Source organism: Lepidochelys kempii, chromosome 23, assembly GCF_965140265.1.
Source record: "Lepidochelys kempii isolate rLepKem1 chromosome 23, rLepKem1.hap2, whole genome shotgun sequence".
Lineage (NCBI taxonomy): Eukaryota > Metazoa > Chordata > Testudines > Cheloniidae > Lepidochelys > Lepidochelys kempii.
The window spans coordinates 2,601,374-2,613,432 of record NC_133278.1 but is presented as its reverse complement, the minus strand read 5'-3'; the positions used below and the strand labels follow the sequence as shown (position 1 = coordinate 2,613,432).

General features: G+C 45.2%; 1 protein-coding gene across 6 annotated transcripts in view; it reads right to left on the bottom strand.

Annotated features, from left to right (window-relative positions):
- ACTN4 (actinin alpha 4) overlaps positions 1-12,059 on the bottom strand; it is an 80,463-nt gene that overhangs the window by 36,638 nt on the left and 31,766 nt on the right. For all 6 annotated transcript variants that reach the window (XM_073321879.1, XM_073321882.1, XM_073321878.1 and 3 more), the window contains exons 2-3: positions 1,871-1,985; positions 270-389 (exon numbers count right to left, since the gene is read on the bottom strand). In XM_073321879.1, the coding sequence (XP_073177980.1) occupies positions 270-389; positions 1,871-1,985 (235 nt within the window). The remainder of the gene's footprint in view (positions 1-269; positions 390-1,870; positions 1,986-12,059) is intronic.

Sequence of the window (12,059 nt, the reverse complement as noted above, 5' to 3'; positions counted from 1 at the left end):
TTAAAAAAGATCTGACAAGGTAAGGAAACTGTTTCTGTGCTCATTGCATTTAAATTAAGAGGGTTAAAAGGAACGTTTTTTCTTCAGCATTGTAAAGTTTCAAAACTGAATAAAGTCAATGTTCAGTTGAAAACTTTTGAAAGAACAACCCTAACGTTTTGTTCGGAGTTACGAACCACCTCCATTTCTGAGGTGTTCGTAACTGAGGTTCTACTGTAGTCACGAGTTGAGGCTGGCTGCTGATACATTCAGAAGCCTAAATTACATACCTTCAGCTCCTATAGAGACCAGCTTCACTCCTTTGCTAGCGATGAAGTCTAGAGCTTTGTTCACATTGTTGATTTTATGCACTCTCATTTTCCCTCGTTCTGGTTTGGGTAATCGCTCTCCTAAAGGAAACAGAAAAGTTACAGCTTCTTTTTACAGTCTCAGGTGAGAGCTAAAATCACCGGTAGGAAAGACAAGTGAAGAAGTTTAATATGAAACTAGTCCCTTTACCATGATGTCAAGGGCAGAAGATCTGTTTCTAGATTGCTGCAAAGGTTACTCATACTTGAATAATTTGTTAAAACATGCATTATAAACCTGACTATTGGGGAAGGGGCTGTCTCCTTGTTCTGTGTCTGTACAATGCCTGGCACAAAGGGGTCCTGATTCCATTATTAGGGCTCCTAGGCCCTACAGCAGGGGTGGGCAAACTATGGCCCGGGGGCTGTATCTGGCCCTTCAGATGTTTTAAACTGGCCCTCGAGCTCCCACTGGGGAGCAGGATCCAGGGCTTGTCCCGCTCTGGCGCTCCAGCTGTGGAGCGGGGTCAGGGGCTTGCCCTGCTCCACGCGTGCTGTGGCTCTGCGTGGCTCCTGGAAGCAGTGGCATGTCCCCACTCCAGTTCCTATGCGTAGGGGCAGCCAGGGAGCTCCACACACTGCACTTTCCCCAAGTGCTGCCCACGCAGCTCCCATTGCCCAGGAATCACGGTCAATGGGAACTGCAGGGACGACCTCTGCGGATGGGGCAGCGCACAGAGCCACCTGGCTGCGCCTCTGTGTAGGAGCTGGAGGAGGGATGCCACCACTTCCGGGAGTTGCTTAAGATAAGCACCACCCGGAGCCTGCACCCCTGAGCTCCACCCCCCCGCCTGCCCCGATCCCCCTCCTGCCCTTCGAACCCCTCCATCCTAGCGCAGAGCACCCTTCTGCACTCCAAACCCCCTATCCCAGAGCCCACACCCCCAGACGGAGCCCTCAGCTCTCCCCCCCCCACTCCAACAGCCTGCCCCAGTCTGGAGCCCCCTCCCACACCTTGAACTCTTCATTTCTGGCCTCACCCCAGAGCCCATTCCCCCAGCCAGAGCCCTCAACCCCTCCCACACCCCAACCCCCAGTTTTGTGAGCATTCATGGCCCGCCATACAATTTCCATACCCAGATGTGGCCCTTGGGCCAAAAATTTTGCCCACCCCTGCCCTCCAGTAATATAAATATTTACAAAGACAGCATCATACTTAACCTACATTGTGATAGGTGCCTCTCAGGCTGCAGGACTGTAAACTTGTGGTGTAGATGTTTGGGCTCAGGTTGAACCCCGAGCTGTGGAACCCCGAGCTGTGGGACCCGAGCCTGAACATAGACCCCAGAAATATTATAGTCCCACAGCCCAAGACAGCTGATAGGGGCCAGCCATGGGTGTTTCACTGCAGCGTAGACATACCCTAAGAGAAGAGAAGAGCCCCATTTTCCACACAAAACAAGGTGACAGTCCTAGGCCAAAAAACTTACAACCCAAGCGTAAGTGACAGATTGGGAGGGAGCACAAGGTCCAGGGATTCTTTAAGTACCAGGTACAGTAGCAGTAGAGTGTCAGGGACGCACCTGAAATGACCTCCAAGAGCAACATGAGTTTGAGGCCATCGCGGAAATCTTCATCTATGTTCTCGATCTGCGTGCCAGCTTTCCGCAGGTGAGAATTGCACCATGCTGTAAAAGTCTGGAAGAATAAGATAAGGAGGGTGTGATATTGCAGCATTCAGTTTAGAAATGGACAAGCCATCCAGCTTTACATGAACTAACCTATTTGGATCCAATACACCAAAACGTGGTGCAGGTCTCATTAATGCACATGTACATTAATTCACTATCTTTGGTGATTATATTCACTGGGCTCACTCTTCATTTCTAGGTCAGATCACCCCCTTTCAGGATCATAACCATCTTACAGAGATTTTAGCTCTGCTATCGTTTCCCTAAACTTATTCCAAGAACCACCACTTTATTCTGCTTTGTGGCAAGACTAACTGGTTGCAGTAGAACAATACAGCCTGACCCAACCTTTTAGACTTGACCAAGTACCAATATGGCGTTTGTAGAATCAGAGGGAGCTTGAGTGGTTTTCAAGACAGAATCACATTTAGTGGACATTGCTAAATATGGTGAGCATTTCTAAATACATATGACCAGGTCCTTGTTACGCTGCTGAGGTATGTGGTTAACAGGGACGAAAAAACTGCTGCAGAGCGCCCAAGCAATTCTTGCACTGAACGACAGAAAGATCTTTCTGGCTCTAGCTGGACGCCTTCGGTCTATTCTTGGCTTCCTGTGGCCTCCTCGCTGTGGCAAACAATTAAACACTGAGCTACGGAGCTTAAAATTGCACGAGTTTATTTGTGTAACATACCAAAACTCCGATGTGAAAACCACCACATGCTAAATGGCACGGTGTGGCTTAGCTCCTGCGCTGTAGGAGTTCAATCCTTCCAATTTAGTGTCAATTTAATTAGTCCCCACACAAACATCACAACGACCCCTGCTACAGGGAACAATATTAAACACATGCAATATTGTAAGCTGTTGTTCAGATGGGAGACACTTAGTGAAGATGTTACGATCTGTCATTCTAGAAACACTACATTAACAATTCCACACATCCAAAAAAACACAAGACTACTGCCACCAGATGAACACAATGAACTGCTGCAAAGTCAGAAGCAGTAGGCAAAAGAGTGTTCAAGCCAGTCACCATTTGTTTTGGCAACTGTTACTAACCCTGTTCATTCAAAAACTCCTAGACAGTAGCTGCTGAATTGACACTCTACCCTACACACAGCCTTCAGACAGCAAATATGGCAAGGTTAAAATGTGAAACTCTAAGGATTTTGATATGCCCATTTCAAGAGCTGCCACAGATTTACCCTCTTTATCTGATGAAGAGCACTTGGAAAGTGGAAAGTGACACGACCATATAGCAAAGGAAGCGAGACTGCAAGGATGAAGAATGATCTTTGGCAAGTCTGAGAACTTACATAACCATCCATCTTGATTGTGTGCGCTTGGAAAAAATAGTGTAATGGAACCAATGGTAGAAATTTACACCAATCTAGAAATGGCAATTCACTCTAACAGTTCTCCTCCATTCATCCAGAGGACAGCATGCCCAATGCATAGGGCGGGACAGAAGAACATGCATTAGGAATTACTAGAGAGTCTACTGTGGGGAAGAAGAGGATTGGTCATTTTGCACACTCACACAATCAAAGTAAAATGAATGTTCCATTTCCCCCCTACTGTCTATGCAAGATTGTTGACCATACTTCATTCTTTGTCCAGGAATTAGATACTCAGCATCATAAAACATTCTTCAGAGCGTAAAACGAAAACTATGTGACACACTAAACATGGAACATGTTTCATATTCTTGTAGCTTTAGGTATCAGCTATGTGCTTTAGATATAAGTGTGCATTTTCTGAAGCAACCAGGTAACGGAATAGAAAACGACTTCACTTTACCAGCAGTTTTAGCGAGACTCCATGCAGTTTTACAAGCAAGTATTTTTAGTTTAGATACACAAAATTCTTATCACAGCTGAAAGCTGTAGTTCTAGAGAATTAGTGCAGTGAAGATCCCCATATATCATGAACAGAGGCACAGGAAGCTCTAATGCTTGAGGTGTAATTTCTTCTTCATATGCAGCCATTTCCCATTTTACTACAGCGTGGCCTACAATTTAGACCCCTTCCCATGAGTTTTGCCCTGTTTTAGTCTGACACTCAGCCTGATACAAAGGCACCTCTTCAGCCCAACTCCCAGCTCCTCTAAATACCCAGACCACATCTAATGTAAGGAACATCTCCTGCTGCTTAGTCTAAACTCATTCGTGCTGCCTTTTACCCAAATGAATTATGGTCTGAACTTAAAGTGTAAAAAACTAACCTCAGACACTGTGTTCCTAGTAGTTAAGATTGCTAAAGGCCAGGGTAAGGCACACGGGCTACACTTCCTGGAACACTAAAGAAAGGCAATTAAGCAAGTGGCAAATTGTGGTCATGTAACTACACCCACCCTCCAGCCTGCCTCCTCAGCTGGGGTGATGAGCTGTAGTCACAGGAAGCCGCTGTCTCATTGTAGTTTAATATTTGTTGAACTCCAGCGTGTTTGATGCTATAAAAAGCCATCCCTTTCCTCCAGGAAGTTTACTCTCTGATTTAATGGCAAACATCATTTTTGTTGTAATACAGAGTTACACCCATTGATATCAAATTCACAAACTGCTCTGCCTTCTCAAGAAGTGAGTAGCACAGTACTTATTCAGAGCAGCTGAGAAGTGATGCCCTAAAGACTTTTCAGAATCAGCCACTAGTTATGCTGCTTTGGAGAAAGTTACTTCCACCGTGGAAAAGCCTCGTTTTACTATAGCTAAGGCCCACTGTCCTCCTCTCCAAAAGGTTTAGCACAGAACTCAGTTCACCATAAAAATAGATACATTAGTTCCTCTTCTGGATTTCTCAGCATACCTGCTTTCCCAGTCCTGTCTCTACCATAGAATTTGTGGGGGAATCCCTCTGATGCTACCCACCAGTTCAGCTGAATCAAATATAACTTAGGTCTTAAGAAGGGAAATTTGCAGAAATATCAATGATTCTTGGCAAGTTAAGACCACACTGATCACTTATTTCCTTCAAGTGACATTCTATTCTGCCTCCCTGCAGATCAATTACAACTCCCCCATACCCTTTCCTTAACACTAGCACTTAAACCTGCTTCCAAGGACAAGGTTTCAAAAACACATGAGTCATAACAGACCTCCTCGTGGCTTGAGGCAAGCCTGCCACCTTTCTTCCACACATTTTCCTGGAAGGGATGGGAAATTACAGGGTGGAATCACCTTTCCAAGACCTGTTGCATCCACAAGCAATTGAACCTCTTGTTCCAGCTATGGGGAGCTGTGCCTTTTATGATTAACTTTCACAACCAACACATTGTGCTCTCAGACCAAGGCAGAGTCCGTGGTTGCTGGGAAGGGATGAGGATCAAAATCCATCCATGTGTGTCACAGCACAGCCCCTCCTAAAACTGCTGACACACCCCTCTGGACAGCCAGGAAGCAGAAAGAATGAACGGAAAGTATTGTTCTACCCCAAACATTGCTGGCCAATCCCTGGTGGCTTTGGTGAGCTCACTGCTGGGGAATGTTTCAATGACAGTTTTTAATGAGCCATTCATCTGATAAGGATGAGAGGGGAAAAAAGCCCCCCCCCCCCTTCAATGAGAGAATTAGAAGGTAAGCTTTTAAAAGAAACCCCAGAACTACACTAGCGCTGTTTTCCCACTTGATAAACTGGCACCAGATTTCAAACGTTGCCACTCACTGAAATACAGTTTACCAAGAATTATACATTTTAAGTGCCTTCCCCCCACCTTACTCTTGTGAAACATGTGCTTAATGACCCCAAAGGAGGAGAGGAAGGTAAATCAGCATCTCATAAGGATCTTCAAAGTGATGGGGGGAGGTGAAGGGAGGAAAGGACTTTCAAAGACAGAAATCAAAGGTTGCGCTACGTCATAAGGAAGCAATCCTGTAAGCTCTCAACAATGGAAGTTTATTTCACTAAACAGCAGGGGGACAGCGTCTGGGAACACAGTGTGCTCTAATTCAGGTAGGAGAGTGGAGACCTTCAAAGCCATTGAACTACAGCTGCAGCTCTGAAAGGATTAACAGTGTCTGAGAAGGATCTCCTCAGTTGTGTAACTAAACAGAACCAAAGATACACTTAGAATTTGGGAAAAATAAGGGAATGGTAAGCAAGCCAAGTTCACTAATGCAGATTCTGATGCTGCACATGAAAAAAGGTAAACCCAGTTCTAGTATTTATTTTTTTCCTTCAAAAAAGCATTCCCAAAGCACTGCAAGTACCAAGGGAAGTTACACAGGACAGCATTGAAAAGGGACACTTTATGCCACACAGTAAAGGTACAGAGCCATTTGGTTTTGCACTGAATTTCTAGGGATTTTAGCATGGACACTGAGGACAGACAAGTAAACAATTACTACTTCCATGTTCAGTGGAATCCTGAGCGGGGCCATGCCACTGCTTCCGGGAGCCGTGTCGAGCGGCCCCCGACCCTGCTCCCTGGCTGGAGTGGGGCAAGCCCCAGACCCTGCTCCCCAGCAGGAGTTCGAGGGCCGGATTAAAATAGCTGGTGGGCCAAATCTGTCCCACAGGCTGCAGTTCGCCCGCCCCAGCCTAGACTCAGAGGACGATTTATTTTTCTATTAGAATACTCCACTCTTAGCATCTTTAATCTAAGCCAGGGTTTCTCAGACTTCATTGCACCACAACCACCTTCTGACAAAGTTATCACATGACCCTGGGGGGAGGGGAGGTCAGAGCCCAAGCCCCGCTGCCCTGGGTGGGGGGGAAGAGAGGGCTGCAGGCCGAACCCCGCTGCCCTGGGTGGGGGTGGAGCTTCAGCTGCTGCCCGGGTCCCAGCAAGCATAAAATGGGGTCGTGACCCACTTTGGGGCCCCAACCCAGTTTGAGAACTGCTGACTAAGCTATTTATAAACACCAAGCCACACAACCCTTCTAATGTACATATTGCCCAGTTTTACGGAAGGGTGAACAGAACCCCACAACTTAGCTGTGCAGTCTGGAATAGCACCAGTGAATTCTGACTCACTCCCTTGCTCCTAATCACTGAATTGCATTTCCTGTTATAGCAATGAAAAGGAGGATATGAAAGCCAGCTTCAGAACCATCTGGTCTTCACATGAATAGACAAAGTTTATCCAATCTGTGTTCCATTCAAGCTTCCTCCTCCCACATTTTGTAACCTTGGGATCCGCAGGGGAGGGGACGTTTCCATTCCTGGACATTCCTCTACCAACCACGGGACTGATTTACCCTTTCCTGCCAACAGATGGAGACACACGGATGTCAGAATTTCTGTAATAGCTATTAACAAATTAGTGCCAACCACGTCACAAGAGCCTATGGATGACATCGTCAGGGACAACCTCTGATAGGTTCAGCCAAAATACTCTGCATGGAGGGAAGTGGATCTGGCTATCCTCACCAATGGATGCTATTCTGGCAACAATGGATAAATAATTAACATGCTTGGTCCTAAAAGCAGCCAAGAGGAATACAAGCTGGATTTCTGGATGCGAAACGACAGTTTAGTCTAGTAAGTAGACTTGCAAGGACTGGCATGAGACCAGACAGGAGTTCCCATAGTAGAACATCCTGATAGCACAATCACAGGGCATTAACTCAATTCTGACTCGAGGGCAGCGCACCACCATTCACAGCTCCTTGGAAATCATGGCACCAAGTACAGTACAACAGAACTACTGCAAGTAACTATGAGTGTTAAAATTGGTTACAGAAAACTTTGGGTAGTAGTTGTTCCACCAACTGTTACTTCTGGGACTTCCAGTTCACCTTGAGTCAAAGCACCTCTGAAACAGACTCTATGCACATCAACAAAACTGATTAAATCTGAGTTATAAGAAAAATCTCCATTGGTAGATTCCATTGACTCAGCACTTTCTTTCTGGGCAGTGGTCTGAATCCAGGCATTACCAAAGTAAAACCCTGAAAGCTCAAAGGGAGATTAAGAAGGCCATGCAGTTAGGATATGCTTCAAGGTCTCTTGACATAAGCATACTGAGTGAGGTTTTAGCTCCAGAGGCCAAGAGCAATTTATTCTCCAGGGCGTCATGGAACATTGACCAGAGACCCACGATGCAGCATCAACTCAGTGACACCTGAATTCTACACTTCTAGTTGAACTGGCTTGACTCACTAGACAAAGCAAAGAAAAATGTGCCCTACAAGAGACCCAGTGATTATCACTGCAGGTTAGTAACTATGGCAGTACATATTAGTCTCAAAAATCTCAGCATGGTTCACATACATTAAGCCTCAATATCAATAGGGAGTTGCTTTTTTCTGCTCTCTGCCCTTTTCCTCCCACTCCAGTCATGTTGTGAATTAGTAAACAGAGGCACAGAAAAAGGAAGCAACTTGCCCTGATCCCCTACACTGGATTAGCGGCAGAGTTGTGAACAGAACTCAAGAGACTATTCCCAGTCCTCTGCTCTAACCACTAGATAAGAATACTTTCTTTTGTTGATTTTTAGTCCCTAGTCATAGCATAAATTAGTTTGATTCACTCAAACTGCTCCCAAGTTTTAGCACCTAGAAGTAGAATTCTGTTTTCTTACTCAGTCATTCCTACACACAAGAAAAAGCTCTGGTGTTTGGGTAGGTAAAAGGTAAATACCTTGAGAGGCGCAGTGGTATAGATTTCAGTTGTATTGCATCTGGAAAGCCTCCAGTTTGCACTCTAAACATTTTTGTTTCACTCAATTAACCTCTAATTTCCACAAAGTTACTTTCATGATAGAGTGTTTTAAGTAATAATCCTGCTGTGAAAATATAAAATGCTACTGAAGCTACGGGCCCAAGGAACAGTGGATATTCCATATATATTTAGAAGGTAATGAATTATGGCCACCACTGCATTTATGCAGAATCCCCAACTAAAGGAGACTATATAGGTTTAAAAAAAAAGAAAGAAAAGGAGTACTTGTGGCACCTTAGAGACTAACCAATTTATTTGAGCATGAGCTTTCGTGAGCTACAGCTGTAGCTCACGAAAGCTCATGCGCAAATAAATTGGTTAGTCTCTAAGGTGCCACAAGTACTCCTTTTCTTTTTGCGAATACAGACTAACACGGCTGTTACTCTGAAACCTATATAGGTTTAAAGTATCTTCATGCCCCATCTAATGCTTTAAGATCCTTTCAGCTTCTTGTACTGCAAGTTTTTCATGTACTGTTAGTCTGCATAGTGATGTATTTGGTCTGGATATGGACAAAAGATGGAGCAAGCAAAATGCCTCCTATATGCACAAGTTCCTCAAGCAGAAGTTTTCAGAAAGAAATACAGATGTGACTCGGTCTGCATCAAATATACAATTCCGTGTTTTGGTAGCACAGGTGAAGCACCCGGAGAGCTTCTTTTATTGAACACTTGCCCTTACACTACTATCCCATTGTATTCGGTTTTGTCTGTTCAATTTATTTTGTCACACCCCAGTCAGTGATTTTAGCTTGACCTGTACAAGCCACCCCTTATGGCCTATACCTTTTTGGGGACAGGTTAAAGACTATTTTGTTTAAACTTTGATCCTTAAGAGTCAAACTAGGACCAACCTGAGAGGCTAATTTGTTCCCAAGCGAACAGTGTTGTAAAGCCAAGCTGTAGAACTGCACCATTTCCAATTAGGAACCCAACTCCACACATAAATGGGTGTATTTGGCATTTATGAAAGTGAGGGAACGAATTAAGCAGCACTGGTTACAGCCAGACCTAGTCTGAGCAAGTACCATGCAAAATTTTCCACAGCACTGCCAGGGAACTGGACGCCTTGCTATTTCAGTCCTAGCACTGACGATCAGAGGACGGAGTGTCACCCAGTAGTTTTGTACTATGCACAAAAATGACCATTAGGGAAAATGCAGAGAGTTCCCAACAGACTCCATGTTCAAGCATGATGTGGCGGTACCCTAAGAAAGGCTAGCATTATGCCTTTGGTACAGCACCTAGCTAAATCCTGATGGACTGCACTCAGGTATTTCACAGCCAACCTCACAATACACTCAGTGCTGTTGAGACCCTGTCTACACTACAACTATAAGTGAGACACAGGGGCCAGATACAATAGGATTAGAAGCTGTAGTGGAACCTTGTAAAGAGCCTTTGCACCCGTTTTTGCTTAATGGTACCAATTAATCCTAAGCTAAGAGACACAAGGGCAGGAACCAAATCCCACTGAGCAACTACAGTTCAATATCCAATGGGCAGTGACGCCGGTCTCCATTGGCCACTTGTTAAATTTTCAAACAAGCACCTTCCTGCTTTCTCCTAAGCCAGTGACGTTCAACTTTTGTCCTGGTGACCCCTTTCACACAGAAAGTCTCTGAATGTGACCCCCCTTATAAATTAAAAACACTTGTATATATTTAACACCATTATAAATGCTGGAGGTAAAACGGGGCTTGGGGTGGAGGCTGACAGCTTGTGACCACCCACATAACCTCATGACCCCCTGAGGGGTCCCGACCCCCAGTTTGAGAACCCCTGTCCTAGGCCCTTGGGAGGAGCTCCCCATTAACACCTTCAAAGCAATTTCATCAGCATCCTTGACAATGGCTAGGCTGCTGACAGGCTGAGACCACTGCCGATCATGCTGACAAGTACTGTCAGTTTCCTTATACTCCCCATCTGTAGGCTCTTGTGTTTAGACTTGAAACTCTGGGGCAGGGAGCGTGTTTTGTGCACGCTTAGCGTGGTGCGGTTCTGGTCCATGACTCCGGCTCCTTGGCACTACAGTGGAGGCAGGAGCACTCCATGAGCTAGATTCTGACGTGGGAAATAAGATCACTTTCTTCCTGCACATTAATCCCGCTACCTTCCTCCCAGCAGCTATTAGGACGCTCACCATTTGCTGCTCTTCGCATGTGCCACGTCATTTTCACTGCAGAAATACAAATAAGCCAGGACTGACCTTAAATGGGAATCTAGCTGGGTCACCTTCAAAGGTGACGTGTCAGAGTAACATTTACACTGGTAAAAAGCCACTCTAGAGTCTAATGAGTCAGTCTCCTTGAGGACAGAGAGTGGGTAAAGACTGGGGACTGCTGAATGACAGCGTCACAAGTAAAATGGGCTCCCCAGCACCACGTGAGTGAAGCCTGCAGATAAGTTAGGGAGGCCATAGCAGCGACAGCCTTCCACAGAATTTGTGAACAACAGGCATAGTCTGTTGCTGTTACAAACAGCCATGCCACCCTAATACTAATCCCACAGGCTGCTGGTTTGGAATTGCCTTGTAACAGTTAAGAACTTGACTGATAGCCAAGTGTAATATAAACCTAACTAGAGTAGACTTGGGACCCTAGATTTAGTAGTTCTCGCCTTGCTTTGTTACCGTCGTTCCCCCAATCCTGCTAACTGCTTATGTTCTATGCCCACACTTCAACCCTAAACTGGTAATAAAAACAAAGGAATTTATCCTATGGGTTATGGAGACAGGTGGCATTTAACTTCTGTACCTTAAGTTTTACCTATTACCTCACAGGCTCTCAGTATCTGCATGAATATCTTAGTTCAGTTATTATACAGCAGGTGACCTATTCGTGTTTGGCTCTAATTTAATAGGTTAAACACCTGAATTTCTCAGAACAAAGAAAAACTCAACAGAATTAAGCTCTGTAAAGCCACCATGTGCTACACTGTCCTAGTGCTGAAGCCTCAGAGAAACAGTCACCCACTGACCTGGGGAAGACAGAGATGTTTGTGTAGTAGATGTAGTTAGCCACACTGTCTTCACTCCTACTCTAGTCCAGAATGAGAGGAGCAACATGTTAATCTCAGCCCTTTATTGCTGCCATTACTCACTCTCTCTGCCCTGAAGCTTGCTGGATCAAGTCCCAGCGAGGATGTGCAGCATGGCACTACCCTCCCTGGTTTAAGAACAGAATTTGGAGCAGCAGCTATGGAGAAGAACGAAAACCCAGACAGTGAAGCCTATGCTACTTAGTGCTGATGTTATTCAAGTGTCATTAACCTGATGGGTCAGAACAGGAGCTTGACGATAATCAGCTCAGGTTTCCCAGCAACCTCACACATCTTTAAGACTACACGGAGGACAGAATGCCAATAAACTAGAATCCATATTCAGACGCCTTGGTCCTTACTATCAAATTAGGGTGTA